This window comes from the organism of the source record quoted next, unplaced genomic scaffold (genome assembly GCF_019419815.1).
Source record: "Pyrus x bretschneideri cultivar Hongxiangsu unplaced genomic scaffold, Pyrus_bretschneideri_v1 Contig45, whole genome shotgun sequence".
In the NCBI taxonomy this organism is placed as follows: Eukaryota; Viridiplantae; Streptophyta; class Magnoliopsida; order Rosales; family Rosaceae; genus Pyrus; species Pyrus x bretschneideri.
The window spans coordinates 2669077-2688614 of NW_025999779.1; the positions used below are offsets into that span (position 1 = coordinate 2669077).

General features: G+C 36.7%; 2 protein-coding genes across 2 annotated transcripts; both read left to right on the forward strand.

The window, feature by feature from the left end:
- Positions 1 to 1576: 1576 nt before the first annotated feature.
- LOC103937543 (60S ribosomal protein L12) lies at positions 1577 to 2377 on the forward strand. The gene has a single exon (XM_009347492.3). The coding sequence runs from the start codon at positions 1664 to 1666 to the stop codon at positions 2162 to 2164; it is 501 nt and encodes a 166-aa protein (XP_009345767.1). The 5' UTR covers positions 1577 to 1663; the 3' UTR covers positions 2165 to 2377.
- A 3391-nt stretch (positions 2378 to 5768) lies between these two features.
- LOC125469800 lies at positions 5769 to 6488 on the forward strand. The gene has a single exon (XM_048567682.1). The coding sequence runs from the start codon at positions 5948 to 5950 to the stop codon at positions 6083 to 6085; it is 138 nt and encodes a 45-aa protein (XP_048423639.1). The 5' UTR covers positions 5769 to 5947; the 3' UTR covers positions 6086 to 6488.
- Positions 6489 to 19538: the final 13050 nt, after the last annotated feature.

Consider the following 19538-nt stretch of genomic DNA (forward strand, 5'->3'; position numbering starts at 1 on the left):
CACGAGGGTATATCCAGCAGTTCAGGCAGAGGAAGAAGATGAACAGTAAAATCCTTAGATGAAACATTTTTTTTTTTTCGTTCAGTGAAAATGAATGATTTCTTTCGGCGAAGAGAAATGAGAAATGATTATATTTAGAGAGTCGTGCTGATAACGTATTATAAATAGGTCAAAGTTAGAGAAATAACATTTAGTAATGACAAGAGCGAAGCAGGTGTAAAATATTACACTGTAACTATAGCACAAGAGGATGACAAATAAAGGAGGTAGGAATAGATAATGATGTTATTGATCTTTCCTTTCTTACTTTGTATTTTGATAGTACACGGAGTGCTCTATTTATAGAGCAACTCCAACACACAACTTTTGAAAAATACGATCTCCTTCATTTCCAAAGTCCACATTACTATGTGGTTATTGAAAAACCTACCAATGTTTTCAATATCACTGTGGACATTCATTAACCCTACTAGTATTTTCAACAAAAGATAATATCAAGGGAGTCCTAATCTCATTCAAGTAATCATTTCGTTTTTCCTTTGGGATTCCTCAACTCTTCCAACCAGTAAAAAACTTTAAACTTACCCTCTTCCTCTATGCTTATTGCTGATTGCTACTCAGTGGGCCTATAATCTTTGTTGGCATTTGGGTTTAGCCTCTAGTTTGCATACGTCTTCCATTCTTCTCTTCGATCCCAAAACCCTAATTAGAGTTTAGTTATGCAAGTTTTTCTTGGGGTGCCTAGTTTATTTATTAGTGCATGTTGTGAGGACTTGTCACTCAAGTGATCAAACACAGTGTTTGTCTTTGTATTAATGGCAAGAGTTTTGATAGTCTCGCATTCACGACAAGAGTTACACGTTGTGTAGTTATACTTCAAGACAACAAAAATATTTATTTTATTTTGATAGACAGATAGTGACTTTGTCGTTTTTAATTTTTTTTCAATATTATTTTGGTCTATTTTTTTGGAGCTTTAAAGTTAGAACCATCCCATACTAAATCCTGGATCCACCACTGATTATCACATCAACTGATGATACTTCCATTCAATTTTTTCCATGCGAATTTTTTTTACAGCTAGATTCAATGTCTTTTTCTGTCTTTTTAGTCCTGGTTAAAAAAAAGAGACAGACAGTTAAAATCTTAAATTAATAATAAGTGACCAGTAACCGCCTTTATGGAAGATCCCTAATCTCTAGCCACCACTCTCACACCTGCCAGGGCTGCCATCCATACCAGGATCCTCTCCGGGTCCCTAGTGTGCGGACCCTCGGAATCAATTCACCATGTTCGAACGCTTGACCTTCTTTTCACTGCCCCTCTCACTTTCCGTTCAACTTTTCCTTCAATTGTTTTACGAATGCCGTCTCTGACCTACTGGGCTAAAGTCGGACAAATCGGTGCCCCGTGGATAACGGGCTTCTTCGACCAACGTCTTAATGACTGGATCACGGGTCTCAAAATGTTTAAAAAGCCCAACAGAATAACCCCGACAAAGCCCAAGGACAATTCCGTCATTCCGATTGCAGCTCCCCCAAAATCCACACAAAACCCTAGCTGTATATGAACCTCTCTTCAAAAGCCACACGCTTCACTCTCACTCTGCCTCCTCCCTCCAAAACCCTAACGCCCCCAAACCCAAAGCGCCGCCGAAGAAGCCATGCCTCCCAAATTCGACCCCTCTCAGGTCGTCGATGTCTACGTCCGAGTCACCGGAGGCGAGGTCGGCGCCGCCAGTTCGCTCGCTCCCAAGATAGGTCCTTTGGGTCTCTCCCCCAAAAAGATCGGAGAAGACATCGCTAAGGAGACTGCCAAGGACTGGAAGGGCCTGAGAGTCACCGTCAAGCTCACCGTGCAGAATCGTCAGGCCAAGGTCTCCGTCGTCCCCTCCGCCGCAGCGCTTGTCATCAAGGCGTTGAAGGAGCCGGAGCGCGACAGGAAGAAGACTAAGAACATCAAGCACAGTGGGAACATTTCGTTGGACGACGTGATCGAGATTGCTAAGGTGATGAGGAACAGGTCCATGGCGAAGGAGTTGGCCGGGACCGTGAAGGAGATTCTGGGCACTTGCGTTTCGGTAGGGTGCACCGTAGATGGCAAGGACCCGAAGGATCTTCAGCAGGAGATTGCCGACGGTGATGTCGAAATTCCCTTGGACTGATGAGCTATGTTTTTGGTTTTATATAATGTTAGTCAGTTTTTGGGTTCTATAAAAATTTCATATTTTTGGGTTTTAATTCTAAATTGGTTTCCCAGTTATGAATTTCTATAGAGCATTGAAATCGTTGGTCGAATTCGGAGCTGTAATGCCTTAGTGTTAATTTATGAACCTGATTTTGTTGCTTAATGTTGAAATGCATTTTCTTTGTGCTCATGAATGATTGTGTGGTGATTGATTTTTGCTTTTTGTTGAGTGATGAGTGGATGAATATTGCAGGGTTTGTGTTATATGATCTCTTTAACATCACGCTCGGATGATTTAGCATTTCGATGTTAAATTTGATGGTTTCAGTGTAAACAGTTGACTTGATGGGGTTTGTAGTGGGAATTATAGTGAAATCTAGTTTGAAAGATGGTTTATGCAATATTTGATTCCAAGAATATTTTCACGTTTTGCTTACAAGTTTGAGTTGTAGCAATTGTGCTTGTTTTCCCCTCATGCGAATTTCAAATGTATATGTTCTGTTAATTGCATTTGTTCATCATGAAGTTGGGATTACACGCCATGGGAAGTCATTAAGATCCTATCAGTGATCTTGTTGCTGATGTTTTAGTTCTCATAACATTGGTCACTAGTCTGTCTTGTGGTTTGAGTGATCATGTCAACCGAAGGGTATAATAAGAAACGGGAATTTTTTCTCCATGGTAGTCTTCCATATGCAATTTTTTCTCCTGGTGTGGAGAAGTTCCACGCCATGGGAAGCCATCATGTTGTGATACCTGTTGTGATACCAGGCTATGTAATGTATGATGGTTAAAACACATGGAAGGACAATATTAGCTTGCGTTACTGCCAATAGTATTTTTAGTGTCGGTAAGTTTCTCTCAATTTAGATATTGCCCGATAGGTCTGCAAGTTTCACATCTAAGTAACACTCGATCTGATAGTTTACGATATAGAAGATATATATTTAATGACATTCCAAGAAATGATATTTTTAGATATCAGTAGTTCTTTGGTCTGATTGATGTGAGCTCTTAGGGAAGATCACCGTGTTATCCTTAAAGTAACTTTTATCTGTTGAGCTACGGTTCTTTCACTTGGCACTGTCGGATCACTAAGGACAACTTTTGTCCTTGCTCGACATGCCCGTCTTGCACTCAAGCTCCCTTCTGGCTTTGCACTTGAAGGCCAATCTCTATCTGGCTTGAGGAAACATGCCTCTGTTACCTTTTGGCAGGCCTACGCCCCATAGAAACTGTTTACTTGAGGCTCGTAGGTTTTGACACAAGGTTAATTAGAGCTCATTCAGAGTGGCATCTCATTGATGGTTGGGGCCTCTCGAAAGAGGGTCACATTCCACCTAAAGCTGCGCTAGGAAAGGCCCAAAGCCAATCCAAGGGAACAGTGAAGCTTCATAGGGTATCTCTGTCCAGGTGTAGGTAGTTTGCATCTTCACAGCATGTACTCTTTTGAGATACTATTTGGTCTTAGGATTGGTATTGACCAAGTGATCGGAGGGCTCAAGGATGCAACGTGCTAGACCTAAGACTTCAACATGAGTTGCTTATTTACCTAATATTTTGGGAAACTTTTATCACTAACCCCTCTTCTAGCATGCCCGTTCTTACCTTTGGGGAGTTAAGGTACTAAATTTTACTGGACCGCCTTACTAATAAAGGGGCTTTTCTTATGAAAGAATAAGAACTCCCCTTGAGGGGGAACTTGTTTCACGGGAGTGCCTAAAGGTGTTAAAACAACTATGTAACTTAATGAAGGACTATGGCAGAAAATCCTTAGGCGCTTTGTTGCCCTCTTGGCAGACTATGACCAATTCCAGATCATAAGGGAAAATCCGCTCTATGTGAAAAAGGTGCTTTGCATAAGGTCTAGTTCCTTGGTCACTGGATTGGCGACGGCAAGAGAAGGTGCGTGCAAGCCGTGGTGGACTGGGAGACGCCACGCAAGGTGCAGTAACTACGATATTCTTCCTTAGATTTGTCATACTTTTAATTTTCTGTTATATAATAGAAAAGTATAAAAGTTCATCGGGGGCTTCTCGGGGGATCAGAAAGGCTTAAGCTGCTTTTGCATTACCTTCTATTAAGGCGAATGAGGGGTGTGTGCAATAGTTTTTTCAATGCTTATAATTTGAGAGATAAGAGGAAAGCCTTCTCTTGAATTCGAAGATGTGACACAAATAACGACTCTCTTCGCCGGGATGTTAGCCTGTTAGGTAGCTGTAAGGTTTTTTTATATTCAGTGGAAAGCAGGCTGAAACTTTGCCCCGACCAAGCAAAACTAAGGGTCTGAAAGAGTTCACGATCTGATCTATGGCCGCTAAGAATCTCCATTAAAAGGAGCGGGCTGATAAAGTAGTTTTTCAAGCACAAATAAAACAATGGTGAAGAGGGTGTGCAAGCTAGAGAGATTGTCATATCTCTTTGATGCAGTGGCGGATCCAGGATTTTAAATTCGGGGGTCTCAATAATAAAGGTCAAAAATCATATTCAAAACAATATTACAAATCATAAAATCATAATTCAAAGCGTCCATTACGAGGTTTCATAAGTTACTACAGGAGTACCAAAGTTACTGATTATCTAATATGGACCACTAAATTTAAAACACCGGTCAAATAAAACTCTTCCCAAACTCCCACTATCTTTCTAACCAAACACACCATTTTTCTCTTTTACTAGTTTCCAAACATCCACCTTCTCTCTCACTAAGAACACAGCTGTCATACCTCCACCAACCGCCTCCCTCCCCATTCTCCCGAAGCCATGGCAGCTCCACCCCCAAATTTCACCAACCCATGACAGATCATATCCATCTTACTAACCTTATGTAGGAAATTTCACCCATAAGAAAAATTACTAAGGTTGTTGAAATAATTTGGGGAAATTTAGGCTTATGTACTGTCCTGCCAGACGACAGAGAAAGGTTGGAGGAGAAGTGGGTGGCACCGATGGATGAGACCATGGCAAAAGCAAGGAGGAGAGAGGCTGGAAGGGTCCTTATTTTCTTTCTTCTCCGTGCATGGTCATCTTCTTCAAGAAGAAGACAGCCACTGCAACCTGCAACCTGCACAGACCTCATGCTCGAGTACGAGGGGTCCCCTAGAAAATTTCTAGCAGTGATTTAGGATCGCCGACGGGTCTTGGGACCTCCCAGGTCCCTATGTGGATCCGTCCTTGCTTTGATGAATGTGCTATCGAGGTTAGGTTCATTTGGAAAAGAGGTAAGTCTTAAAGGAGACCATGTGAATGGTCGAAGTTTCTTGTGTAACGCATGCGATCGCAGGTCAGTGGTTTGTTACCACAGAAATGAGAAAGTGAAGGACAAAATCCGGTGAGACAGTGGGAGTTTGTTGGTTGGTTCTCCTTATTTTCCTTGCACGTATCTTCTATTCCCAGGTTTTAAGTCGTTTGCCAAAAAAACCCGGCAAGTTTTGTGTCCGTTACAATGCCTTAATTAGACTTTTGACCTCATGTTTTTGAGGTTGTGCTACAAGTCGTTTTCCAACTTTACCCACTTGAACTGCGGATTACCACCAGAAATGCTGCAGATTTCCCACTATATAAACGCCTTAACATTCATACCAATTTCCCAACTTCTTGAGTTCCCTATTGACAAAAACCCTTCTGTTTGATATATTTAACGTAAATTAGCTCTTTCTCTCTTCTTTCTTGACATAAAGGAGGAAGAGAGTCATCTTTTTCTGTTAGTTCTTTGCAATCACAATTCATTGAAGAGAATACTTTTAAATTTCAAGCTTCAATGGCTAAGCGAATGAGGAACTTGAATGCATGGATTGAGGTGGCTCCGGCACCGGTCATTTACCCGCGAAAGATTTCGAATTCGCCTAGTTTGGAGACGATTCTTGAAGAGAGCGTCGAGGAGTGTGATGATGACTAGTTAACTTTTATGCTCACTTTTTTCATTGTTTGGTTATTCATCCTTGATGAAAACTTATGTTCTCAAATTTGAAGATGGATGGCCTCTGGATGCATCTCATCGCAGCTCCGGATTGTTACGATGGAATTGGTGATTGGAGCCGGGGTCTGGCCATTGGAAAGGGAAGGAACTTCAATGGCTCTGGTAACGGAGGGCTTCAATTCTGTCCTATCCAATCCAGTGGAAGTTCTTCTTTGAACATTGTCCAGTGAACACCGTATTACTGTTGAAAATATGCAATTAGTTTCAACCTTGTTGTATATAAACGTAGTTTATTTAAAACTAAGAGTACCATATGGAACTATACGTTTCAGACGATGCAAAATAATAATAAAATAATACAACTATCTATGTTCAGATTCCATTAATATGTGTTGTGTTCGTATGAATCTACATTTTGATCACCATACGAAAACGATATAAAAACAAGAATAAAATGTTGGAAATTATGAGTAGAAATTTCTTTGTCCCATATTGGTCATTCTCAAAAGATTTCCTCATTTTATAAGGCTTTGTCCCTTATAGATAATGATTGGAGTGATAGGCTTTGTAGACTAAAATTGGGCTCACCCTTGAAGTTGGGCTTATAATTAATAATCAAAAGATAGGCCTTGGGGCTCGGGCTCTAATAATTAAATTATTTATTTATTTTCGGATTTAATTAATTAATTGTTTTTTACCAACATACTCATCTTTTCAGATGAAGTCTGAAGAGTGAAAAAACGCCAGATGAAGTCTGAAGAGTGAAAAAACGCAGAAAGAAAACACCCCTCTGAGAAGATGTCTTCCAACAGATGCATCCCTTCCTCATACCTGTTGCGAACAAGCATAATCATATTATATATACATCCATTTGCATGGCATCTAGAATACAGAAAAAAAAAAAAATTCTTCTTGTATAATCCAAAACATCATTACTGAGAGAACCACATAAAAATTCGCTAGAAGTCAATTTTTTCGATGCTAGAATTCTGATTTGATCGTTGAATCCTGATGAAGCAGACGTTTGTAGAACTACAAGCATTGAGTAGGGACGAAATTTCTGTTTCAAGGACATTACGGTGTGCAAGCCTCAATCTTCAATATTATTTCATTGTTCACACTCTGTTAATTTCTTATTTGCATTTATTATTTATTAGCATATATAATTTTATCATAGATTATTGACATATATCCAACATAAAATACCACAATAACTTATATTATACATAAGAAAATGAGAAAAGTAATTATTTTATTAATGTAATAATAGTTTAATAGTGTTAATCATGTCAATCATATACACATTGGTTCCATGTTCATACATTGTTAAAGTCATATAATGCGTCGTGCCCGAAATAACCACCTAACATGTCGCATCTGTAAACTGCAGCTTGTCAGGATTAGTGATAATTTGCAAGCTTGAAACAAGAAGATTGCTTGCTAAGTTCCTTAGGGGGCCTTCATATTTCATAGTGGGAATCTTCTTTCTGAAAAGTAAGTGTGATAATTATTGGGTATCCCTCCACTGTCAAATGGGTAATTGTCTATTGATTCTTTAGATTAAGATATCTAAGGATACCCAAAAAATGGACATTTTGTTGGGAAGGGGTAAGTAGATGTTTATCACAATGGTGGAAATATATTGAGTTCTTGTATGACGGTATAGATTCAAATTCCGTCTATGGTTAATATAACAAAATTTATCATTTGAAAAAAAAAAAAAAAAAACTTTTGGGAAGGCCAGGTGTTGTGAATAGGAGGTTGGGTGTGGATGTTGAAAGTTTACGTTTACAAACATAATTAACATGAGGCGTGGTTTCAATATTCAACTATGACTTTAAATGCACCAGAGGAGTGTTAATGTAGATGAAGGTGATGAAAGTATACGGTCTGTTTTTCTAAATCTCTCGCATTGTAAATTTTTTAGTAGTAAAGTTTGTCTTTTTATTATTATTATTATTTTTTGTGAGAAGTAGAAGATCATCTAAAAAATGATTGAATTTTTGGTACAAATAATGCACACGTACATTAGCCACTAAGATCCAAGGTAGATTTTTTATTTATGATTGTGGGCCAAGAAACACGTTAAATCAGAATTGTTTTGTCCACATTTTCCATGTTCCTAGCATGCCTTTCAGTAATAAGTGGGTGAGACTGTGAGACATTTTTTTGCACTTCTGGTGTAATCTCCTTCACTCGTTTTTCTGACCAACATTTTATAATTATTGAGTATTTACTTTCAACTCCTATAAAAAACCTCATTCATCTTCATTCCCTTCATCGCAAAATCCCACTGCCCTCACTCAATACACTACTAGAAAACCCTAATCCACAATCTGCAACAAAACCCCATTTCTCTGCATTTCTTTCCAGAAGCACTCAAGTAAAAAGCCACTTCCGTAACTTTCAGCTTGGAATTAAGCAGCTGATCAGAGAGCAGGAAGTTAAGAAGCCGTTTTGTTTGATCACTAACTACAATGGCAGAGATGCAGATGAGATTGTTGCGTTTTTGGATGGAGGTTGCACCTGCAATTTTGATATCCCACAACAAGCCTTCAACTTGTCCTGAATTGGAAACAATAACTGAACAGTGGGAGCTGGAGGCTGAGGAGAAAGACCCGCAGGAGTCCAAAAAATGAACATTTTACTTCCTCTCATGTCCCGATTGTTAATATATATATATATATATATTTTTTTTTTTTTGTTTCTTTCTTTCTATTTTTGTGTGAATTTGTAGAAGTTTTTGGACTTGGGTTGGACAAAAATTTTGAGATCATGTCCAAACAAATTAACAAGATTGTGTAGTCTCAATGGCATTGGCTTCCATCTTGTAAGGTATTTCTTATGGCTAGAATTTTCAAAGGGTTTCGTTCATATTGATTCATTAGATGTTGAGTGATTAGTAACATGGTCAACTGACTAGATTTCTGCAATTCTGTCGACACGAGAGATGTAAAAGATGGGCAAGCTACATCTGAAAAGTTTAACATTCTTGAGGCACACTCATGACTCCCACCTCATCCTAATTGAAATCATTTTTGAGCTTCGCCGAGACTAAGGCTATGTTTGGACGAGGAATGTTAAATAAAACACTAGAATATGATATTTACAATGAACTATACTCAATGGCAACAAAGCTACTACTCAAACACTCCATCCAAACGTAGCATAAATGATTTTGGCTATATATGACCCAACAGGATCCTCTCCGGATCTTTTTGGTCAGGATCTTAAGGATTCGTGAATTGCGTTCATTTATCATATATCATGCGGTCAGTTTTTGTCAAGTACTGTTTATATTTAATTTTAAATAAAAATATTTAAAATGATTTCTGATCACACGATGTACGATGAACGGACACGATTCACGGATCCCCAAGATCCTCATAAAGAGGATCTGGATTCATATATAATATGACATAGGTGACTGATATTCTAGTGCATAGCTAGGAGTGAGGATTCTCGTCGGATTCGCTTTGTGAGGATCCTAAGAATTCTCAAATCATATCCATTCATCGTACATCGTATGGTCAGAAATTATTGTAAATTCTTCTATTTAAAATTGAATATAAATAGTACCTGACGAAAACTGACTATACGATATACAATGAACGGATGTGATTGAAAAATCTCCAGAATTCTCATAAAGAAAATCTGGCGAGAATCCTCTCTCCATAGCTAGCTAGATCGATGTACAATATGCTATTTACGCGCGAGAAGACAACTACTACTGCATGTGACAAGTACATGTGAAAGACAGTTTCCGCACAAGCATATGAACATAGAGTAATCAGACAAATGTGGAGCTAGTCGTTTCTCTTTCTGTATTAATACTCTTGCTATTGTACTAAAAAAAAAACTCTTGCTATCTTGGTTCTCTTTCTTTTGATAAAATGTAAATAAAGCTAGTGGATTGCCCCGTTTAGGGTATTTTCTTTCCATTACTTTTGGTGTAGATTAATGTTAAATACCGTTTGTATTAAAAAAAAAAAAGTGTAAAACAAAGGCATAATTGGAATTATTTCAAAAGAAATTGACAAGGTGGATTTTCTTAAATTTAGTCACATTTGTCACCCTTTTAACCTAAAAGACAAGAAACCTTGCTTTGAATCCAAACCCGAACAATTTCAGTTTTTAGTTTTTGTTGTTGTTAATGTTAATAAAACTTGAGTTATTGTGTAGTTTTTGTCATTTTCATTAAATAAAAATTATTGAATGTTTTGGTTAAAAAGAAGTTTGTAGGAGCTCTTTTAATTTTTTTTTAACAAACAATATTATCTACTTAAAGGGGAGGGGGATATGCTTAGTCCCACAATGGATTAGTAATAATGTTGTTTAAATTCGCCTTTGGCAAAAATCAAATCTAAAACCTCTCATTTAAAAGTGAATAGAAAAAAAAGAGAAAATATCTTTACACCAAAGGCTACACCTACTTTTTAGCAACCCCTTCCTAATTTTACAATTTTATTAATTTTAAAAGAGTGAATTAACGAAAATGCCCCTAGAGGCGATATTGTTGACTTTCGTTGCCAGTCTTTTCATGACATGTATGAGCTATTAATTTACCTTATTCTCAAAGTACTTGACTGTACGAATGCGTAAGCACAAGTGGAATCGAATTTGGAGCTACGATGAAGATTTTACGGAACTATGAAACTCTAGGGTATTTTATGAAATTTGAATTTTGGGTATTTTATTATTTTAAAATTTTTTGGCCGGACATTTTAATTTGTTATAATTTTTCTGGCCCGTGGGGCCCACACCAACACAAACTCTCCTTTACTCTCTTGCCATGTGTCACTCATCTCCACTTAAAATTCTCTCTCTCGTAACTCTCTCTTCTCTCTCCCTCTCGTTGCTCTCTCTTTCCCCCTTCCTCACTATGCACACATGGTGTACAAATTTCCGATCACCACCGCCCAAACCAAGAGCACCACAAGTGTAATACCCTGAAAATCTAAATATATGAAATAGAATATTCATAATTATGAATATGTGGAAAAAAACAAAAATAAATCGATTTATGGTTATGAAAATTTAATTGAGGAATTTTAAAATTTGGTTACCGGAAATTATTATAATTTATGTATTTGTATTATTGAGATTTTATATTATTTTTCAAGAAATTATATTGATTTATTTGAATTTACCTTTCAATTAAACTAGTTACGAAGTTTGAAATTTGGAAATTTATTTCCTAAAATCCGTAGACCTTTCGAGGAAGGTGCAAACCGTTCATGAAATGGGGTTATAACGAATAAGTTATTAACGTTTAGAGTCAGGAATATTTTTTTAATTTCAACCTTCTTTAGAAAGCTCCAAATTTTCTGGAGCCATGTGATATGCCATGTGTGTGGTTGGGATGAAAGGAAAAGAAAAGAAAAGAGAGAGATGGATGGCTTGGATGAGAATGAGAGAAAGGAGGAATGGGACCGGCCAATCAGGAAGGGAGGAAAGAAGGGGAAAGGAGGGAGAAGAAAAAGAAGGAACCGGACCCCTTTTTTGACCCGCACCTGACCCGGCAATTTCCATGGCCTTCGATGCCATTTCTGGTGTTTTTCTGACAAATTGAAGCCACTCATCACCTAAAAAAATATTCCACAATCCTCCTCCTTCCAATTTCAACCAAAAATCGAAAGTATGGGCCTTGGTTTTGTGGGAAAAAGCACTGGTGGGTGCGGTGGTAACCCAGCGGTGATTCACTGTTTTTTGCAACCCTTCCCATCGATCCTCACCATCAAAATACCTCCCTTGAGCTCAGGAACAATGCCCAATTAATGTTGGAGCGTCAGAGTCAACTTGAGGACGAATCAAGGAACACTTTTTTCTAGGGTTCCAACGGGTTCGTAGCAAATTGAGGCTTTTCCAGGCCAAATTGGCCCTGGTCACTAGTATGAAAGTTACCCCACTCATTGGGATCTACATTTATGTAAAATTTGGTAATTTTTGAAAATAGTTGAGTTTTTTGGCAAGTCGGGGTGGCCGACCGCCACTTGCGGCGACTCGTGGCCAATGGGCCGACGCTGCCTTTTCATGCAGTTTTTGATATTTTTAATCCGTAATTGGTACCCATGTGTTTTGATTCAATTGTGAAAGCTAATGTTGAATATTTCCGTTATTAGAATATTTCGGAAATGGATAAAAGAATGAATGTAAACTACGAAAGGTTTGATCCCGTTCAAAGGTATGTAGGCAGTCTAATGGGAGTCAGATGTAGCCTTAAAAATAACCGGGTTTAATCTTTTTATGAAAATTTGTCTAAGAAATGGAATTGGATGATTAATTCAAAAATTAACCTTATGTTTTTGGTAAACAAATTGGGTTATAGATTTTTTTGAGTAACTAAGAATTAAATAAAAGAATTAGGATAAATGGTGGAAAATAAACAAGTGTTTAATTTGGGCCTATCATAGTAATTATCTTTCGAAATAAATTTTTCGGGTCGGGGCATTACAACGAGCTTCATCTCGTCCTCACAAACCCATAACACCTAACCTTACCTCATACTTCCTTCCGGATCATTCGGATGAAACTCAAATGGACCGCGACTTTTGTGGCCATTTTGTGGCCAAACTATGGCGAGTTAGCCACCGAGAAAGGTATAATTATCTTCATCTCTTCGAGAGGTATATTTTTATTTTTGAATCACTCGATTTTGTTGAGTATTGAAGAAGTTATATCCATTTGAAATTTCCCCAGTTTTTAGTGACCTCCGTGGCATTCAGGCCATTTTCCGACTAAACCACATCATATTAGCCATCGCGAAGGGTACCAATCTGTTTGTCTTGTTCCGAGGTATGATTTTCATTTTTGAATCACTTAAGTTTGTGAAGTATTGACAAAGTTATGGACGTTTAAAATTTTCCAATTTTCCGGCGAGTTTCCCAGTTTGCTCGCGGACCAGTTACCTTTCAGACCATTTTCTGGCAACCTTTGACCACCATTTGGTTCCCAAATAGGTATATTCATGTTCTACACTTCCCTAGCTTCGTTTTGATATATTATGGGTTGAATTTGGTTAAGAAACAAGTGGGTTATTAAGCTTTGAAATTTGCCCACATTTTTTTTGTCAAAAACCCAGATTTCCGGTGAGATTTTTCCAACGGCCCATGGTAACTCCGGCGACTGGAGCAAAGAGGAGGAAGAAGAGGGAATATTCTTTGGAATATTCTCTATGTTGACTTTGTGTTGACATTTTCAAAATTTTCTTAGAAACTTTCCTAGGCTATTTTCGATGCCCAAGTCTATTTTTGACATTTGTTTAGTGAAATTCTGAAGTTTTAACATAGTTGACCGGCTCAACGTCTCGGTTGACTTTTAGGGTTGATCGTTAACTTTTTACAAAATTTATCGGGACCCTTCTTAATGTATTTTGACGCATTAATTCCGAATCCGCCATCCATTTCTCCAAATTTAATCGTTTAAGTTGAGTTTTACTAATGGGTCCCAATATTATGCTTGGGCCAACTCCAACCCAAGGGCTAAAACTTATTTTTCCCCTTATATTCCCCCCCCCCCAAACCCATTCCAACCCAACTTAAAAATTGGACCTAAAACCTAAAACCTAAAACAAAGCCAAATACTGGCCTAAGTTTAGCCCAAAAATTGGTGTGGGCCCTACCACTGCGACTGAAACTAGGCGTTTGAGCGCCAGACACCCCAATGTCATGCCCCAGATGCGTGTAACGCGCGAGGCTTCAGATCACCATTGCCCCACCCCACGTCGGCATTGCGGCCATATGCGCCAGCCAAGCCAACGACTCTTTTGACCCTATGGATGCAATCAACATGCCGTTGCTTGATCCAACGGCCTACATTCAAATATTTTTTTTTTGTTTTACATTTATATATTTATTGAATTCAACGGCTGAGATTGAATATAATCAAATTTAACGGTAAAACAGATCCAACGGCCCAAATTTAACAACGGCTAAAATGATTAAAAAAAAATTATTTAACTCAAAATTCACCCAAAAACTCCATAAATACCTATGTATTTGTTCAAACATCCACACAAAATTCACTTTTCTCTTAGAATTCTTCCAATTTTTCTTTCTATCATTTCTTCCCATTTCCAAAATTTTCAAGATGGCAAAAGAGCATATTAGAGGTCATAATTGGACCTGTGAGAAAGATGTTGCTTTATGCTTGGCATGAGTTTCTATTAGCAAAGATGGTGTCGTTGACATGAGTCAAAATAAAAAGCTTTTTTGGGGTAAAATCGTTGATAAGTTTCATGAAAATTCCAATGCCGGCCGAAGGGAAGGTGGTGGTGTTTACGATCGGTGGAAGGTTATCAACAACTCATGCACTTTATGAAAGGGAAGCTTGGAGAGAGCCATGGTTGACATAGCTAGTGGAAGGAGTGTTGCAGAAGTTATGAGTTTCTTTGTTGATATTTTATTTGTCATGTACATAATATTATTTTGCAACTAATTGTTTTTATGTATTTTTTGCATAGAGTGACAAAGTAATGGCAATTTACAAGACAAGAGTAACACCAAAAAATCAAGCTTTTAAGATCATGCTTGGGACATCCTCAAGGATTGTCTGAGGTGGGTAACCGACCAACAATGGGGAAGATTATTTCAATGTGAAGCCGCACTGACAAATGATGTCAATGAAGGTGTCGATGAATTGACCTCAACTTTTTCTTTTGCAAGGTCCCCAGGAAGTGATAAGCAAAAGGAAGTCGACAATATTCATCAGTTGAGTTTGTAGAGCACCCATTAGCTAGCATCTGAAATGCAAATATGAGCTTCTGATGAGGTGATAGACTTTGTCAGCCTACGACATCTATCTTCCTTGCAAAGTAGTGGTCATGATGGACAACTGCGTTTAAGATGCTTTCAAAAAACTCTCTCCTCATCCGATACCGCCTCTGAAAATCATGAGGAAGATATCTTGCACATTCAATGAAATAATCTTTCATCATCCGGTCATGACACTTTTCTTTATCACGTTGCACAAATGAATGCCTCGTGACAGAACCACGATAACTAGATTCGGCATGATGCTCATATTGCATAAGTGAGTTTGCAAATTTGGCTTCTTCATTGTTCATTTTTGCATCCATATTTGCAAGGCTTGCTTGGTATTGTGACATTTGCATTGCCAAGCTACACTTTCTTCTATCACCCATTGCTGAGATATTGATGATCTTGAGGAAACAAAAACACTTCGAAAGTTGGAAGATTGGTGAATATATTGTGTGATGGTTAGATATTCAACCTATGCTTATATAGAGGATGATTGAAGGTTTGCATTTCATGTGTGTATGTTTGTGTTTCATGTGTTTTGTATGTATTTGGTATGTGTTTCGTGTGTGTCATGTGTTGCACATGTTTGGTGTGTTATACCTCTCTATTATGTGTTTTGTATGTATTTGGTATATGTTTCATGTGTTTCACATGTTTGGTGTGTTATACATCTCTATCATGTGTTTTGTATGTGTTTCATATGTGTTTTGTGTGTCTTGTGTGTTTCATGTATTTTGTGTTTATGCATCTCTATCATGATTTTCATATTCTTCCATAGTGTTTCATGTATCAATTTAGTAAATTTTCAATATTTACCGGAATTTAAATATTTTTAGGTTAAAATGTTCATAAAATTAATTGAGGATAGTCTACATAATTTTTTTTTTATAGTTCATTTAAAAAAACAAAAAAGCCTAAATTCATTCTTTAATAATTTGGGGCTAAAATTTTAGGCTACAATAGTTAGAGCAGAAAAGCTATTTTTGGGCTAAAAATTTAGATTTTAGACCAAGGGTGGGAGATGGTCTTAGGTGCGATTACTATCGGAGACTCTGACTTCCCTCATTCCAACAGCTACGACTTCGCAAGTATTTGAGTGGGTCTTAGCTTTTAAATACTATATATTTATTTAGTTTCTATTTATATATTTGATAAAGAATTTTCTACGTTACACCTAGATTGGATTAGCATTTATAAGAAATAGAGCATTGACGGAATTTATGAAATCTTCATAAATTTTACAAGATGCACAGTTATGCATATTTTGATGTGATGCCGTAAAAATAGTTACGGTTACGGATATTATTATTTTATTGCTGTGACTTAAAATTTTTTTTGTAGTATGATCATATTTATATTACTGCTCATCATACATGCTACAATGGTCTTTGTACTTGCTCGGGCTAGGGCCAGGCTTCACGTTTATGTTCACGTCTACCGTACGCTCACTTTGGATCCATTGTAGGTGCCAGTCATGTCCTAGAGTGCTATAGGCAATTACGACTCGTATGTGATGCGTATAGCACCAATCTTCATGTGATTGTAATACTAGAGTGTAAATCTTTATTACACCCAGTCCTGTTCATGTCAGAATATCTCTGCATGAACTTGTGTGTCATCATATGTCGATGAGCACTAGATATGATATGCATGTCTATGCGAGATTATGTGATTATCAGAGGTTAGGTGTTTATTTATGAATATTGTGACGTATTGAATTATGGAGATATTGCAGGCTATGGTAAGTATTTTCATACTATAAGTAGTATGTATATTTTGGAAACTATACTTGTTTTAGGGCAAGGGGTTATTATTTTTTCGAAAAGTTTTTTACAAAACTCTATTTTTAGGCCCACTCACCCTCCAGGTTTTAGTGGCAAAGCTTTCGTGTCGACGAGGACTTTCTAGCAAAACGTTGTTATGGGGTACTCCCGATGGTATAATACTTTTTCTACCTTTACTATACTTATGCTCTGCATCATTTGTGAATTAGGTTCAATCCCGCTCACATGCACACTCTTATATTTAGGCATTTTTAGGTCTAAATTTATTCGCATTTTTCACATCACTACACTTCATGGTTTTGTCACATTTTAGTGTCAGCCAACACAACTCGATTCGGAGTCCAGGTCGACATTCTGGATCGGGATGTGTCATACTTAATTCATAAAGGGTTTGAGATGAATAAAAATTTTAAGTGACAATATAACACAATGTGACATGTTGATGTGTGTAATCACTCACAAATTAAGAAAGTGGTAATGCTAGGAAGACTATCTATTTAAACCAAATTTATAAATCATATGACACGGTTGTCAATCATTGGGATTAACGTACTTATTTTTTATTGGTGACACACTACATGATTTATAAATTTGGTTGAAAAAAATTGATATGCCTTATATATCAAAAATTTAATTACAATTTAATTATTCTTTACAATTTAATGACAATATTTATCAAAAATTGATCTACCTTTTGCTTGGTTAATTAATTATTCTTTACAATTTAATTACAATATTTATCAAAAAAAAAAAAAAAAAATTAGTTTTGACCAAAACATAAAAAAAAAAAAAAAAAAAAAAGGGTTTGCGCGACGTAGGTCGCATCATGCAAGGAAACTTTGCACAATGTAGGCCCTGAGTTGCGCAAAGACCCTTTGCTCGATGTAGGTCATACGTTGCGCAAGGCCACTTTGCACAACATAGATCCTGCGTCGCTCAAGGCCACTTTGCACGACGTAGGTTATATCTTCGTCACGCAAACTTTACTGTCACTGCCTTGGTGTGACGGTTTTTGTGTAACGAAGGTTCCGTCGCGCAACCCTTAGGCAACGATTTTTGACTTTGCATGACGAAGGTATCTACGTCGTGCAAAGTGTTTTTTCTACTAGTGATATTACCTTTGTTAATGTTTTGTTCAAGACATATTCACGTTAAAGTTTTATTAGATTTATAACACTATGTCTGCAAAGTACGTAATATATTTATAATCATGTACACACAATAGTTATAAATTATTTGCTTTCCAAACTAAGAAACTCGAAGCTCCAACCTATTTTTCTTGAAAAAATTAATGAAAATGGCTTTTCAAATTTTTTGCATTTTAGTAAAAAATTATCTACTAACTTTATTTAATGATAAAGATAAAAGAATAAAAAATAATAAAAAACATAAAAATATACAACTCGCGTTGGGCACGCGTTACGCCCCTCCTCTCTCCCCCCCCCAAAAAAAAAAGAAAAGTTTTTTTTTTTTGGCTTAAAATAAGAAAAAGATTTCAAATTGAATTACATTTCATAATTTTATTTTGTGGTGTTGTTTCCCAATAGTAATCAAGATGATGAGAGATTTTTCAATGTGCCCGGAACACGGGTTGGTACATCACGTGTTTTTATACAAGTGGTGAGATTCTAGTGTTAAAAAATGAATAACATAAAAAATAAAATTTTCCACCACTTACATAATAAGATGTACCATTTGTTCTACAGGTACAAGAAAAAATTTCTCCAAGATGACACCCAAGCTCAAGAAATTGGATGAAGAGCTACATTTAATTATTGTAGGTGTAAAAAATGTAAGGGAATTTTAATTTGGTAAGTAAAAACAGTTTTTTAAATATAATTACTGATAACATAATATTCTCAAGGTTTTGATCTAAAGGATTACTTTTGAGTTCATAGTTTTTGGCGCAATGGGTGCTTTTACAGCCAATAGTATCTTCTCCGAATCCTTTTGGCGAGGATCCTGGGGATCCGTGAATCGTGTCCGTTCTTTGTACATAGTGCGGTCAGTTTTTGTCAAGTACTGTTTGTGTTTAATTTTAAATAAAAATATTTAAAATAATTTTTGACCGCACGATGTACGATGAACGGATAAGATTGACGGATCTCCAGGATCCTCACAAAGAGGATCCGGATTTCTTTTATAGGATCAGAAAGGGTCTAAGTTTCAAACCTTATGAAACTAACCCAATAATTAAACACTATTTATAAAACTTGACCAATAAGTAGACACTATTTATGAAACGAAACCAAGAATTAGGCATTATTTCTAAAACTAAACCAATAGTTAGAAACTATTTATAAAATGAGACTATGCACTATTTATGAAACTAGATTAAGAACTAGATACTATTTATGAAACATGACTAGGAACTAGGCACTGTTTATAAGAGTAGACCAATAACTAGGCACTATTTATGAAACCAGACCAAGAAAGAGACAATATTTATGAAACTATACCAATTACTATACACTATTTATTAAACTGGATCCAATAATTAGGCACTATTTATGAAACATAATTAAGAACTAGGCCTTATTTATCAAACTAGACCAATAAATAGTGTAATACTGTTCACTTTCATAAATAGTGTTTAGTTTCATAAATAATGTCTATGATGGATGCACGGGTCCCGCGCGTCAGGTTTTTTTTAATATTAAAATTGTGTCATTTTCCTTCAAATTAAGTTTTTTTTGTCATTTTTATTAAAATTTAAAAGGTTTTCATTAATATTTAATTCTTTTCCATTAAATAAATTTATAGCATGGTTTTTTATTAAAATAAACTTAGCTCAAACCCTTTTCATGAAAACTCTAATTTTCTTTTGTTGACAAATAGGGAGATACTTACAAAGAAACTTCTATAATATGTCATTAACTCACAATGAAG

What these genes read in the sequence shown, in the direction of transcription:
- LOC125469800 (XM_048567682.1), top strand. Translation starts at nt 5,948, where the DNA reads ATGGCTAAGCGAATGAGGAACTTGAATGCATGGATTGAGGTGGCTCCG.
- LOC103937543 (XM_009347492.3), top strand. Translation starts at nt 1,664, where the DNA reads ATGCCTCCCAAATTCGACCCCTCTCAGGTCGTCGATGTCTACGTCCGA.